The 16,181-nt window shown below is 41.0% G+C and overlaps 1 protein-coding gene across 1 annotated transcript in view; it reads right to left on the bottom strand.

The window, feature by feature from the left end:
- The window catches only part of GFRA1 (GDNF family receptor alpha 1), a 154,223-nt gene that overhangs the window by 52,296 nt on the left and 85,746 nt on the right, over positions 1-16,181 (bottom strand). Inside the window, exon 4 of the mRNA XM_009934620.2 lies at positions 9,838-10,177. Within this exon, the coding sequence (XP_009932922.2) occupies positions 9,838-10,177 (340 nt within the window). The remainder of the gene's footprint in view (positions 1-9,837; positions 10,178-16,181) is intronic.

A 16,181-nucleotide genomic window follows, 5' to 3' on the forward strand; every position in this document is an offset into this window, starting at 1 on the left:
AGTTAGTGGTGTCCCTGCTCGCTGCGGGGGGGTTGGACTAGATGACCTCTAGGGGTCCCTTCCAACCCAAAACTTTCTATGATTCTATGATTCTAATATAGTTTATCAATGTTAGTTAAATCCTCTAAGTGACTCAAGATCGTGCATGAGAGTAACTTTAATTTAATATATTAGGTCTCCTTTGGGTTTAAGGAAAACCACTAAGCTCAAACATGATTCTAAACAAGTATGATTTATTTGCAATTGGGTAATATAAGTATTTTTATACTACTGACCTTTTGTGTAACAAAAACAATTTTGAAAAATATGGTGCAAATCCTGAGCACAAGGCAATGCAATAAAGAATTAGAACAGTGATTCTCAGATGCAGTGACACAAAACAGAATTTTCTTTTTCTGTTTGCAAAAAAATTACCTCAGACCATTTTTTCGATGTCTGAGCGAACATCTGGAAAGCATTCCACAGGAAATCAAACCTATACTAAATACATTTTGCGGGGCTCTGTTTCCTTGCATTGACTTTAAGTATGCACAGTGTGTTTCTGCCTTCTCAGCTGCAAAGAAAAACAATTCTCTGAGAATCTTCCACTAAGTGATAGGTTTAACTGTCAGTCTGTGATTTCTATCAGGGGATGCCAGTAAGATTTCTATTTAGTCTATCTGTCTCCCTATCAAATCTCTCCAATAACATGAACAAATCCAATAGCTGCTTTCCAAGTACCATGAGTTTGTATATTTTCATTTTATTTCATTTCTTTTATGCTGTTTAATTCGAACCTTCTAAATATAAATAACTGTCATGTTTAAAGATCGCCAAGCTCAGAGTGTCTCTCGATAGCGTGATACTCAGGAAAGAACTAGTGCATTATGGATAGAGTTGTTCTCACTTCATTAGCTGGGCAGACAGGAGTGTCTTTGAATTACAGGCTGGAAACCTGAGAAAATTATTGTCATTCTCAAAAAGCAAGCCAAAGAAATTAGTGCCACCGCAAGTCCTTGAGTATGCCACTGGATGCTTAGGTGTTTGTTAACAACTACATCATGAGTGCACATTGAAAGGATGTGGATCCAAGTACCTGAGAAAGACGTCCATGGCACTAATATTCTCTGGAACCACTTGAATAAACTATAATAGAATATAGCTGGCTTAAGCATGAAATTGTTGTGGAGTTTGGAGACAGAAACTAATCTTAAAAGTCCAATACAAGTTCTCTCTTTACCAGAAAAGTTTCTGTTGGCAGATGCACTGGGTCATCAGGTTTCCTAAGGTTATGTAGGGATGCTTCTTGCACAGGAAAATACCTCAGTGGCATTGTGCTACACATGGTGGCATTCCTGAAGGGAACAGCTCCGTGTCCCCTTGGCAGAGACCTGGCTGAAGCAAAGCAAGGGTGCCCAGTGTGTCCTTGCACTCAATCGTGCAGCATGGCTTAAACTCATCTCGAAGCTACTCTAAAAACTGTTCTGACTTCAGGAGTAAGACAACAAATATAAAATCGTAACTACAGCAGATAAAAGCAGATTAGAGTCTCTTTTACGTGAACCTTTTCTCTATGCACAAAACAGCCCCATCAAACAGCAAGTTGAAAAGTTCTGGCACCAGCAAACCAATATAGCATTGATCTTATTCAACACTTTTTACTTGCTTTTAGAAGCTATATGGATATATGATGCTAGTACAAAGCACTGATTTGTAGTATAAGATTGGAAAATAAACCTTTTTTACCAGTTAAGGTTGATGTGGCTGTCTTAAGAGGGTTTTTTTGTCTCCACTGTTAAAAAAACCTGAATGCAGCCACTGACGCTGACAGCTGACAGCCTGTGATCTATCCAGATGTTTACAGAAGCTGCTCTGAAAGACATCGTCCATTCTGAAGAATGTTTTGCAATGCCACTTACAGAGATGTATCTCCAGCATTTCATAATGCCTAATTTGTAAAGGGAGCACCGTAACTGAGAGAACAACCACTGTGATTTATGCTTGAATTGGATCAAAAGAAAGCTAACTGAACATTCAGATGATTAGGTTTTAATTTAACAGAGGTTTTAGTTATATGTGCTTTATAATAGAAATGCTTGCTTTAATGGTTTATAGAATGTGCTTGAACAAATATAGTGTAAGCATAAATATGTGAATGTAAGGTCATCTATTAATAATCTTAGGAAGGGGTCACAGTCAGCTCACAGAGAAAATCTATATTCAACAGTAAACACACACCAGAAAACTTTCTCTGTGTCACTTGTTTTAAAGCCAGCAGATAATCAAAGCGTAGGAAACAACCACCACCTCTGCCAAGAAGCATTTGCGGATACTGGTACATTTACATCTGGCTTCCACTTAGCAGTAGTTACTCCATCAGTAACATGGTAGTGCTTAAAGCATAATGAAAGCAGTGCAATTTCTATTCAGTAAACATTACAATGCTAAAATTTGAAAATATGCATGTGGCTGTCACTTGCTGTGTTGAGAAACAAAGTTTTATTTTTAGTTCCAGTGCTTACATTTTCTTGCAGCTATTTTAACAGATGAACTGCCACCAGAAATATTCTCTCACTGAGGCCTGATGTAGAATGATATAAATAACCTTTACAAAGTCCAGCATAATGGAATGGTAAAATCAGTTGACATTCTTTTAATTAGCACTGCCTGAAGATTTACCTACACAGAACAGGAAGAGCCAGATTCATCCCTGGAATAAATCCACTGAAGTCACTGATGTCAGAGGAAGTGCTCTGGGAATGGTCTTGATATAATAGCTCTGTTATTCACATTAAACATACAGCAGGCTCTTGCCTGTAGCATATACACGGTTTGAGGTAAATGACAAAATATTTTGATTTGTTAAAGAAAATGCTATTGTGCGATATATACACAGTTTCTTTGCCCCAGAAACAGCCAGTTAGCCAAATGTAACTGGGTGTACATTAAAAGGGCTCAAAAAAAATCTTCTCTTCACCAGATTTAACAGAATAGTGGGTGGAACCTACTCATGCAAACTGGTGGATGCTAAACTCCTCTCTAAAAAATTATCTCAACTAACAATTCAAATCAGCGATAGCAGTACTGGAACCCCATCCAGCAAAGCAATTAAGTGCTTGCTTAACCGTAAGAGCATGTGTAGCTCCAAATTTAGATCTCTATTAAAGTTTAATGCCAAATTTAACTTTTCTGGATTTCCATATTTTTGACTAAACATGGGTGAAACTGCTTAATTGACATATGTAGTTTAATCTTTCCTCCTGATCAATGAAAAAAATAAAATGGGTCACATTTGCCCTGCTGTAACACCCTTCCTGGCTCATCTGTCTAATCTGTAGTCTTCTTATTTCTTGAATTATACAGGCAGTTTTCCTTTCTCGCTGAGAATAGCAAAACAAGGCTTTTGAGACAAAATGATACACAGAGATGAAGGACACCATTTGGATGATACAAACGCCCCCAAGTTCTTAGAGCTAAAGTTCAGCGAGTACTTCAGCCCACTGAATCATTTTGGCTAAAAAGGGACTGACATGGAAGGCAGGCTATCTAAATACGGTCTATGAAAGTCTAATCATTTGATTCCAAGTATTTTTTTAAGATTGCTGTGTGTTCACACACACATACTTCATTCCCTCTTTTGCTTTTTCAACCCTGTAGACAGGTAATAATGAATTTTCAGTGCCATGCTTTGTTCTTAACCTTAAAAGTAACCGGAAAGGACTAGCAGGACCTCAGCCATGTCAAGGATACTGCCAAAGCTACACCACGCAAAACAGAAGTTGTCTGAATTAAACAATTCTAACAACGTTGAGGCACAACTTGTGTTTTACAGATAATGAGCACAGAAGACTTATGCTCCCTTTTTGTGGAGACTGGGTTTCAGGAATCAGCAGAGGTTCTAGCTGACTGAAGGGATGCTGCTTGGAGAGTTTCAAGCTTGCCTGACAAGGGACCTCAGCGTAAAGTTACTGTCTATTACTGCTTCTTGGAGCACGAACCCCCGGTACGTGAGGCCCGCTTCGTCGTGAAAGCACAAAGCAATGTGAAAGCTGGGGGCAGGAATAAAGCTGAGCCATTTTTCTAATTACTGTATCCTTGCGTCTTTGCTCCTTTCAGAGGAATGACAATCACACAGCGAGTTTTTTATCTTCAAGACCCCCTTCAGCAAAACAGAGACAGTATAAATAAGGACCAGCCAAGCAGACCCTGGCACCACAGAATGTGATCCATCTACACTTCAACAGGGACAAAGCAGTCTTGTGTTGCTGGGTGTTCTGATTTTTGGTTTCCAAAGGGATTTATGGATATCTTTTAAGGAGGAACTGCTTGATCCATTTGAAATCTTATTCAGAGGGAAGACATTTAAAAAGACCTTTGTTTATGGGAGGGAGGGGAGAGTAATTGTCTATTTTATTCTGCTAACGAAAGACATCAATGCAATGAATCATGTAAAGGACTAGAAGGGAAGACATTAATACAATATTGCAGCATTTTCTATCTTTACTTTGCCTTGACTTGAAAGGTTTTTTGCTTATTTTGCAGACACTGCATTAATATTTTTTTTCAGGCTAGCAATTCCCCACACACATACCCCACTACACCATCATGTTTCCCCTGCAGAGCACACCAGCTTCTGTCCCACCTCCCTCCAGATCCCATTTTCTGAATTTTCTGAACAGTGATCATTACTTGCTATTAATTCATTAAAATGAATTAATACCTGGGTTTTTTTAACTTAAACAAAAATATGGTACCTCTAGCAATATATAAATATATGCATACACTTGTATGTCCATATAAAAATAATTCTTCTTCAAATTCAAGCTATGCTTATAGACATGAGGTGAGCTTGTGGGCATGCTGCAGTATATGGGCTGAAAGGTAGCTGTACATTTTTTCCTGTCCCACTTGGTATTTTGCAGACACAGGAGCATTCCTGGCGTCATGCACAGAGCGAGCAGGGAGGATTCGCAGGGAGCCTGAGCTCAGGCTAACCCTCCTACACTGCAGACACTCTACACCTAGTCCAGGGTCAGTCAGGCAGCACACGACGGTTTTTGCCCGCTCCCTGACTCAGTCACCAAACACACAATATAGGCATAGCCTGCATGTCTCTAGAAATCAAGAGTGTCCCTGTTTTAATGTCCTTAACAGCATTACAAAAACTATGTTGTTGCTCTGGTTTTGCACACCCACAGCGAAACAATCATCTCAAGGAGCTGCCAGACACCTCTGAGTGCCAAACTGATGTAAATACCCCGGAGAGATGCAAATCCAGCTCTGTTATACAGAACTGTATAATGCTACTGAGTCCTTCAGGAAAATATCCACTAAGTGTCCTTTTAACACACCAAGCTAGAGCCACTCCGAGACTGAGCAGTCAAGCTTAGCAGCTACCCAGTTGTAACCAACATAAGCTACAAGGCTCAGAAAAGGAGGTAGCACCTGTGTTTTCTCTCTCACTCGCTGAATTACAGATGATCACTGGACTGTGGCAGGATACTGAGGGAGGAAAAGAACAACATGCAGGGAGCAGGTGAGGTGGTACTGTAAGTGGCCGTAATAGAGAGAATTCAAATGCGACAGAGAGGCGGTGAATCTCAGATAATGACTGGGAGATATGGAAAGAGGAGATGAAAGGAGGCTAAGCAAGGGGAAGAGACATGAGAAAAATGGAGAAAGAGAGAAAAATGAAAGAGAAGTCTAAGAAAACTTGAGGAAAAGGGTATGCTTCTTCCTCCCCTCTTCCATCTCCCTCCACACCTCCCCTCAGTGCACTCCTCCCTGCTATTTGTTAACTGAAGAAGGCTCCCTCCTAACACAAGATGCTGAACTCCCCTTCTCCTACAACAGGAGAAAAAAGGTTGACTGCACACTTATAACAGCTCGTCACAGACTTGCCTACAGTGCTGAACCACCTCCTCTCCTCTGGCAAATCTCATCCATGAGGGTGTAGGGTTTGCACTCAGCAATGGCGCATGTTGCAGGAACAGCCCAGAACTCATATGCAGGGAAGCCACTTTCACAAACAGGTACTGATACAAAGCTCTTGCAGCTTTGCACATGCTGTGTGGAAGACAAGCACAGATACAGTGACTCCCTTTCCACAGTAAATTATCATCAGAAATGTTCAACAGAATATAAAGAAGGGAGATTAATTTCTTGCCTAGTTTCTTATGTTTGCAGGAAATGTAGCACAGAGCTGGGCTTTTGTTCTAGCTTTTACTGTGGATGAACTCTTCTATGCACTGATGAAAATGTTTGCATATCAGCACAGTGTTCTTGTATCTGTAGATGCAGATATCTTTCCTACAGAATTGAATGGGTGGTTGCAACAAAATTAACACTGGATAGGATAGGTGACCAGAAACTGGTCAGGAGGTAAGAACAGAGAAATGAACACACTTCTGTAAAGATTTAGGTCTCTCAATACACAGTGCCAAAAACCTCTTTATTGTATTTTCAGAGAGATCACCCGTCTACTGAAACCCAATGGGACATTTAATTATTACCCTTCAGACATACCACGAGGAAAAGTTATTTAAATATATTATGCAGCCATTTTATCTATTTTTTTCAACATCAAATAGCTGTAGCCAGCAACATGTGCTTTTTACGAAACTAAAGGGAAAACACTAATAGCATTTATTTTAGCCAAAAAAAAAAAAGGTCCAAACAGTAGTCTTCTGAAATTAGTCAAGAACTACTTTCTGGCTATTTCACCCTAAAAATGAGCCTCAATGATTTGATCAACCGTTTTGAATAGCGTAATTACGGAGGACAAGAAACATGCTGTTACTAGATTCTTATATTAACCAAAAAAGCCTAATTTCATGTTACCGTTCGCTTCTTTTTGTTCTTTGTTTTATTGCTTTTCTTTTCAGTGAGCATTGACAGGCACGCCTGAGAGACTCCAATCAGTTTCAAAGCTGGATATGGACTGGGATACAAGTAGAGGCAGCAGAAAAATGATAATGAAAGTGAACCATTCAGTATTCTGAAGAAGTCGAAAAATTAGGACTGTTTACATAAGTCAGAACTTTTTTGCATTTCCTGACATTTCTGGTCTCTTGTTCCCTCGATCGAGAGTTTATGTTATGTAATAGACAGATTAATGAATAAAAAAGAAAAAAATAAGCCAAGTGTCATGCCATCTCAGTCAGTGGTACCTGCATTTCAGCCAAATCGCTTCCCTGCTCTTAACCCTGTTTCAAAAAAAGATTCAGTGATACGCATCCAGGACAAAGCTTTTAAAGAGCATGTAAGGCTGAATGTTTAAATACATGTTTGCACAGGCCCAGCTGATATTTTATACAGAGTATGGGCAGATTCAAATCTTGCATTTCTGAATAAGCAGCACTTGTAAACCATTTGTGAGCGTGCTTTCAGAAATCCTTTAAAACTTGTCCCCCTTGTCTTAACCAGCATTACAACGAAGCTTTAATAGATGTAGCAGGCACACAAATAAGTATTTCTAAATGACTGGGTTTCACAGTAGGCAGAACATATTCTCAAATTATTCTCACATTTAGATCTCTTTCTGATTTCAAAATGAAAGAGAAGTTATCAGAGTTAGAATTATATGCCTACTGACTACTGATTGTAATTATTCTAAACATATCTGGAATTACTATGTAGACTGATATTTATCAGTGCCAATGCTTTCAACAGCAGGGAGGAGATCTTCTCCCCCTTCTCTCCTCTGCTGCCGAAGTCCTTGTCTTCCTGTGGGACAAGGGGAACAAATCACACCAACTCCCTCTAAGGGCACACCAAGTCACAGAGACAAAATATCTTTCACCGTATTATGGATAGGATGGAATAGCTCTGCTGCTGATTTCTCCTCTCCATGACAGTGGAGAGGGAAGGTGTTAAATACACTAGTAGTTTAGACAGTCCAGGAGGTATTAAAATCTATGTGAGATGACTCTCAGTGACACATCAAGCTTGCTTTACCTCCAGGCATAGGTAGGACCTAAGTGCCGCACTCATGACTCTGCCCCAGACCCCAAAGGCATTTGCCCACCCATTCACTTGTGCCAGAGCTGCCCCTCACCCTCACTGAGCCTTGGAAGAGTTCAAACTTTTTACTTTTGGCATTTTAAAGCAAAAGAAGCCACAGGAAGAACCTGTGAAGAAATCCATTTTCACCCCAGTGTTTACTGCAATTTAGGGCAACGGGAGCAGAGATTTTGCCAAGCTTTCCTCTGCAGCATTGCAATGGAGAAAGCACACTACCAGACTCCTGAAGTCAAATTAAACAAAATGCCATTATAAACTTAGCTGCTGAGACATCATTACATCAAAGCTGACCAAAGGAAAACACATTCATGAGAGAAGTAATGGCATTAATTTAACTAATTCCTGAACATTACAGACTGAATAATAGAAGAAGTCTCCCTATAAAATCCTCTCTCCCATTTCATTGGCACTATAACACACTGGAAGTTTGGCATAAAACACAGTAAAGATTCTGTAACTCTATTAATTAACAGGGCCTGTATATAAGGAAGACAATATATATAAGCAAAAAGACTCATGGCACAACATGGAAATAGAAAACAGGTGGCTCTGAGACTACGGGTATCCAGCCTTCATAAACTGCAATAGCATCAGCTATGAAGGTGCTGAATGCAACTCACTGGACTGAAATGAGAACCCTGCTCTGATTTAAACCGGCTCTAATTTGGGTCAGCAGGAATTGTCTTCAGATTTCCCTTGAGCCATTGAGGGCAGGGCGCTGCTTGCCTCCTCACCTCTGAACAACGGTCGGGCACATCTGTAGTGCTATGGCTAAATGCTTAAGATCAGCAATGGAGAGCTCATAAACAAACTTCAAAGTAAATATTTTACCAGGCATATGTAAGTACTTATTAAGATTTATATCATGTCTTCAGTGTCCTGGACATTCTACAATAGTGTTTATTTCCCTGCTTGCTATTCACAGAACTGGATAATCTACAAGGAATTTACACAATAGAAATGAGCAAGATTCTTGGGCATAATTTCATAAATACGACATTAGCACAACAACATTCTAATGTAAACACACACAATGCTAAGTAGGAATAAAGCATTTCCTAAGGGCAGAGGAGGTCCTGTATGCCATTGAACGAGCGCTGTGCGACAACCCGCAAGGAGCTCGCTGAGGGTGAAAGGACCCCAGCTTTGTTCCACGCAGCAGCGCTCTGCACTGCCTCTCCAGGCTAAACACACAGAGGAAAGAGGCTGGGAATTAAGTCAGTGAATCAATGACCCTCCAGCTGTATCAGTCCAGCACTCTTGTCAGGGAGGGGAGATAAAACAATTTCAAGGCTAAAGCAGCTCTGTGAAGCTGGTGGGATCTAGTCTACAAACGTGGCCTCCTTTTTTTCCAATGAAGAAAAAACCCAAGAGTGGTCTGTGTATTGTGACCATGTATAAAGTCCAACGTGTGGCTTGTATTCACAGTTATTAGTGCTCACACATAAGATTACAATGAAAATAAATCCCATTATAACGAATAATTCTATTTTCACATGGTCACTAATGGGACATTAAAATCATTCTGAGACATCATTTCATAGAGACACCTAATGAAAATGTTTCCAACAAAACTCTGTAAAAATTAAACTGGGCGTTTAAAGATTCCTCCGTCACGCAAGGAAGTAGCTGTGAACAGTTCTGGAGAAGGCACACACTGTAACCAGACGCTGGCTTTTGTTATTCTATTATAGATATCAGAGGTGTTCGCTTTTTTCCCCTGACTCACCCTTTTCTCTTGTGGGTATTCTGACCCTTAGTCCTGGCAAATCCAGCAGTACCAAAAAGCGCTCTCCAGCACCTCATTAATCACTCCCCTGCCATGTGCTATCTTACCTGCAGATGTAATTCTTCTTGCAGGATTCTTGTAAATTCAGGCAGTTTGGTTTCTCCCTGTCCTCATATGAACACACAGGAACAATAGTCTGCCGTCTCCTTTCTGTACAGGCTACGTCTCGACAGGAGCAGAAGAGCATCCCGTAGCTGTGCTTTGGGGGAACTTTGTCAAAAAATAGCCGGAGGGCCTTATGACACTTCCGCTTGTTACAGATTTCATTAGACGTGCTGCTGGTGCAGGGGGTTATGTAAGCAGATCTGAACCTCTTGCAGGTATCATTTAGGTTACAAGCTTTGGCTGCATCCAAGCAATTGTTCCCCTTTGAAAGTACTGGCTCCACTAGAAAAAACAACACAACAGCAGTAAGAAATGCGTCACATTTATATTGTGTTTTGATATTTGTGTTTATTTCATTGTTAATGAGATTCTAATTATAAATTTGTTACATACAAAACTTTCAGTGCCAGAAATTGTGACCAGTCCTTATGTTTCTCAGGGTAATGGTTTAACAAGTGAACAAGAGCACAGGCATGCGTTATGATCAGAATGCTGGCAAATAAATGACGATTACACCAGGGAGGCTGTACTTCATCTTCTTTGTAGCAGAAATGCAGGATGAATATTGGTTAAGACTTGGCCTCACTAAAAAGCTATTAAAATCACTGGTAAATTGGAAGGGATACATTTGGCCCATCGCACAGGAACACAGTGAGAACGTGGGCTCCTAACTCTGATTTTGTAAAGCTCTGACATTCTTTAAATTCTTCCCTTGAACCGTATAAATGACATTCAGTGTCTACACCAGGTAACAACATTTAAATGTACTTTGTGTACTCTGCAGAATGTAAAAGCCACATGCCTGTTACCACAGTTTTTGAGGTCTGAAAACAGCCCACCCAGACAGAAAGGAAAGCAGGTGCAGCCCCACGACTGAGCTCCCTCCGGCCACCCACAAGGCGTGTAAGCTCCATGCTTAGTTAAAGGCAATTTTTTTAAGATCTATAGATGCCACCCGAACCCTGGAAACTTCATGAAGTTTACAAGCTTTGAAGAAGTTGGAGTAGAATTAATAAGTGATTGTGAAAGAAACATTTTAAAGCAAGGAGCGTGTCTCTCTCACACACATGCACACACTACAAGAAGTAATACAAAAACATTAAACTCAGATAAAAGTTAAAGACTATAATTACGCATTTAATTTTAAAATATATTATCCAGATACTAAAGTCCAATATATGCTTTGCATGAAAATGAAGGCCACTGACAATATAATGCAAAATTCAACTAAGAATAATCGTAATGCTGCTTTGGATATTAGGAACGCCAACATCACAGATCCAAGAAAATATATTCACTTCCCATTGCTACAGAATTTACAAGCTGAACAAAACATTCTGCAGATATCTAAAACTCTCCAGCAACCTCTTAGGGAGGCTGTCCAAAGAGAAAAACATCTCAAATGATCTAAAGCTCAGTTCCTCTTAAAAAAATATTATCTAAATCTTCTACCTTTTTCCAAAAACTCAGTCCAAGACCCTTCTACAACTCAATGCCACCCCTCTCCATTCTCCTACCACTCTGTGTCCGATTCCCAGATCAGGACAGCAACCTTTTCCCTTTTTCCATGGCAGGGAAAGCTGATGCAGCCTGGCTGACGTGGTGCACTGAGGTACTGCATTTGTTTGAATGGACTGAGCCCAAGAAGGGCCTTGGGTGCTAGCACACACTTTGTATTATATCACCTGCTGCTGTCCCATGTATCTGATCTATTAGGAAATAACACAACGCATAAGTAGCATTGAACTTGTTTTTCACTCTAGTGATACGCTGTAACTACGTTCAGTGGGTTCGTACACTTAACCTTTGTAAATTGAACATTCACACTCCAAGCCCTTCCCAATTTGTTTCTCACACAATAAACTTCAATTTTTTGCTTCTTATCTTCATAAATTACAAAATATATTATAAACATGCAACATTTGACTATAAATTAAGAGCCAAGCATTTCTTATGATAGCAGCCTAGCACAATTTAAGCAACACCAGATGCAGAAATGATAGCCAAAATACAACCCTCTCCTAAAATTGTAACATTTTTGTATAAAATGTTGTATTACATTAACATACAACTATAATCTTAACTATGAATTCTCAAAGTTTTTTTATACAGTATATAGAATTATATGTTTAGTACAAATATAATTACTATGTAATCTGCAGGGCATATAATTATGCAATATATGAATAGTACACGCTAATTACTATGTGATTGCGGAGTAATTAGATGGTTATTTGTGCCTGGGAGTCAACTGCTGAATTCCACTCTTTAAAACATGCTTCTGCGGTAGAGATCTGAATGGAGCGTTGCAATACGAACAGACATCAGCTTACTGTATGATATATGATAAAGCATGCTTTAAAAAAAACCCAAGATGTAATAAAGCACCTCTTTGCCGATAATCACGTTCATGTTTTCCATTTCCAAAATGTAGTAAACGCTGCTACAGAATTAAAAAGCACTGTGAGTATGAACACCTCAAAAATCAAAAAAGACAGGTTAATCAATCTTTTTAAAAAGCAGAGCATAAGCCAATTCACTGACAGCGCAAACAGCAGTGAAGTTATCTTGGATGAAAGTTGAATTAGGTGTAAATTGTTCACAAACGATAGTTATGCATATTCATATCTTTCATGCAATTTATATCTACCCAAGTCTCACACTCCTCTACGTGACAACTCTGAACATGGACCAGGTTGTTTTGGGTTTTGTTTTTTAAACCAGCCCTGGCTATAACTTGCCTTTTGCATTTTGATACGTATGCCTCTATCTGTTGTTTCTGGCATATTCGTCACCACGTTGTACAGATTACTTTTACCTTTTAAAACCAAGACTAACATACAACACGTAAGAGATATGCATCAGCTGCATTTAAATTGAACAAGATTGACTAAACCAACTCTTCTCACTAATGCCCACTTCTCCCAAGATTTTAAATCATGTTTTAATGCAAAATTTACAATCCAGAACACACTTTATGCTTCACTTTTATTGCAAAACTACAACATAATTATTCCTAAGTCCCGTGGTAACTACAAACAGTTAATAATACTGAGAGTGTTTCTGAGGATTACTTACACAGCAGTAATACATAAGGTCAAAATTTCACCCAGGTTCTGTTCTGCAAAGCTTGAATTATTAAGACAGGCAGGAGTTTGGCTCTTACTAGGTACTGACTACGTTAAGAGCAAATGGATCTAATCCAGAGCTACTTTTACTGCCAGCATCCTTTGGGAAAGGTTTGCGTAAGGAGATCCTTTTCCAGCTCCCCCTCTCTTGGGGCACTTGGATATGGACTGAGGGCGGTCAGATCAGCAGCCTGGGACAAGTAACAATTCCTTCCCACCACCATTTCCCCACCCAGAGCTTCCTCTCTCCCAAGTCTGCTTTGCCTTGGGCCCATTTGGGAAATCGCTGCCAAACCACGCAGCTCTCCGCTCCTGCAAAATCCCTGCAGACTCCAAGGCAAGTTGCTCCCAGGCAGGTGACAAGCGATGTCTCACGCCTGTCTGCAAGGCACTGGTTCCCACTGGCGGCAAGGGGCCCGGCAGAGCAGAGCCGCCAGCACCAGGATGCTGCCTCCCAGAAGTCACCAGCAGCCGCGAGCTGCTACGGGCGCTACCCCGGTGCCGTGCATGCAGAGCCACGGCAGAGCCCAGCCAGAGCCGGGAGCTGCTGCCTTGGTGGGAAAGCAGCAGCTCCCAACATCCGTAGAGCCAGGATGCCCAAAAATGTCCTCTGACCAGGCAGCTTGGTGTGTGCTATGTGCAAAAGCTCTGGGGCAGCAATAACTGGCTTACTAACTTCAGCCAACTACGGATATGATACTAACTTACCGCTACCTATCACCAGTTCACAGCTCTTCTACCAGGTACCACAAGCGTGCAAGGTGAGATGTTTTTCTGATCAATTTTACTGATCAAAAAAACAGGCCTTGCAGCGTAGTATAAGGTATTACCGCTTTGATATTTGTTATCTCCTGAATCACTCCCACCCTGGCCCAACGTTGTTGCAGTTGCAACAGTTCTGGACTTGAGCTCCCGTACGACAGCAGGAAGGAGGCAGCCAAACACTCCAGTCTTTGATCCAGAGATGTTTCTGAAGTTTTAACAGGGCTTCCTCTGCCCCGTGTTATCTTCCCTATGCTTCACCCTCTTTCACAGAATCACAGAATCACAGAATCACAGAATAGTAGGGGTTGGAAGGGACCTCTGTGGGTCATCTAGTCCAACCCCCCCGCCGAAGCAGGGTCACCTACAGCAGGCTGCACAGGACCTTGTCCAGGCGGGTCTTGAATATCTCCAGAGAAGGAGACTCCACAACCTCCCTGGGCAGCCTGTTCCAGTGCTCCGTCACCCTCAGAGAGAAGAAGTTCCTCCTCATGTTCAGACGGAACTTCCTGTGCCTCAGTTTGTGCCCATTACCCCTTGTCCTGTCACTGGGCACCACTGAAAAGAGCTTGGCCCCATCCTCCTGACACCCACCCTTCAGATATTTGTAGGCATTTATAAGGTCCCCTCGCAGCCTTCTCTTCTTCAGGCTGAACAAGCCCAGTTCCCTCAACCTCTCCTCGTAGTGGAGATGTTCCAGTCCCCTCACCATCCTTGTAGCCCTCCGCTGGACTCTCTCCAGTAGCTCTTCATCCTTCTTGAACTGGGGAGCCCAGAACTGGACACAGTACTCCAGATGAGGCCTCACCAGGGTAGTGTAGAGGGGAAGGAGAACCTCCCTCGTCCTGCTGGCCACACTCTTCTTGATGCAGAGGCTTTCATAGCCTCTTCCCCTTAATCTTTCATCTCCTTGCATTTCCATTTTTATTTCATTCCAGCACCTACTGAGCCTTTGGCTGTCTCCTCAGCTCCTGTTAACCCCATGGTGCACAAGAAGGGATTCTCGGTGGATATTGGCAGATTCTTATTTGTGCTCCCACTAGATGGAAGAAGTGAAAGGACTATTACTTGTTCTATCAGATTCTTATTAAACAGCAAAATGGACACTTAGTTTTCAATTTTCTTACAGTACATAAAAAGCAATTTACTGAAGTTGCCATTAAAATTACAATTACTATTTGCAAGTGATTAGCTTTAGCAGGTTTTCTACGGTTTTTAGTGAAGGGAATGCTGTAAAGAGAGCAGCAAATGCTAATGTGATGGAAGGCAAAATTATAAAGTGATAGAGGTGACCACAAAGGTACAGGTCTGCTTCAATGCAGGTGAAGAATATGGCATATAGGAACCGAAAACTGATCAGAATAAAGAGGAGAACCATAATCCCACTTCAACAAAAGTGCTGCTATGGGGTTCACCAAAGTACTTCTGCTTTGTAAGAACAACAGATTAAAAAAATTAGGAAAGCATGGGAAATATTGTCATCTGCATCTTAATGGATTCAAATAAACTACAGTTTTCCTGGACAAATTATTTCTAATCCCAAATGGCAGAGAAAAAAAGAAGTCATCCCCAAGAAATCATGAGAATGATGCACATAGATGTGCATGTTATTCTGAGATTCTGCTTGTCTTCTACTCAGCCTTTAGAGAAGAGTCAGGCCTACTTCAAACCTTTTCCATAATCATGATAAGCAGGTGATCTACCTTTTAAAATTAAAGCTAAAATTAAACCCAGGGCTTTCAGAGTACTACCAAATACAGAAATATGCATGCTGAAATTACAACAGATGGCAGCAGTAGATACACCAGGTGACAAGGATGTTGAAACTGACTCCTGTGTGCAGAAGAGCACACCCAGGGCTAGAGCAACAAAAGGACCTAAACCACAACTTGTCTAAACTGAGACTTCAGGTTCCCGAGACCAAAGCTGGAACATTTTACACTCCTGGTCAGTCCTCCCCAGTGCTAAGCATGCAAGTCTTTGATAACGCAAATTCCACACATCCCTAGAATTATTTTCTGAATTCACCTATGAATCCACCTGAGGAGGTAAAGACTATCTCCTGTCCAAGCCCTATAGAGATCAAAAATATTCACATTGGTTCATGTGAACCAACAGACATGATTTGGAAGTGTTCATCACTACCGCGTTCTGCAGAATTGCTATGCCCAAAGTATTTTTCAAAACACCCTGGCCTTTGTTTTTATGAGACTCCACTGATGAATCATCAGTCGGTGTCTGGCAGACTTTGGCTTAATGCCTTCCCTGACCTGGAGACTCAGAACTGCTGTTCCCATTTCCCAGAAGGGTTCTCAAACATCTTGCTGCAGGGTGTTCTCAAGAAGGTGCACGGTAAATAGTGCATATTGCAAAACACAAGAGAGCGCATGATGTTT

Source organism: Opisthocomus hoazin, chromosome 6 (assembly GCF_030867145.1).
Source record: "Opisthocomus hoazin isolate bOpiHoa1 chromosome 6, bOpiHoa1.hap1, whole genome shotgun sequence".
NCBI lineage: Eukaryota > Metazoa > Chordata > Aves > Opisthocomiformes > Opisthocomidae > Opisthocomus > Opisthocomus hoazin.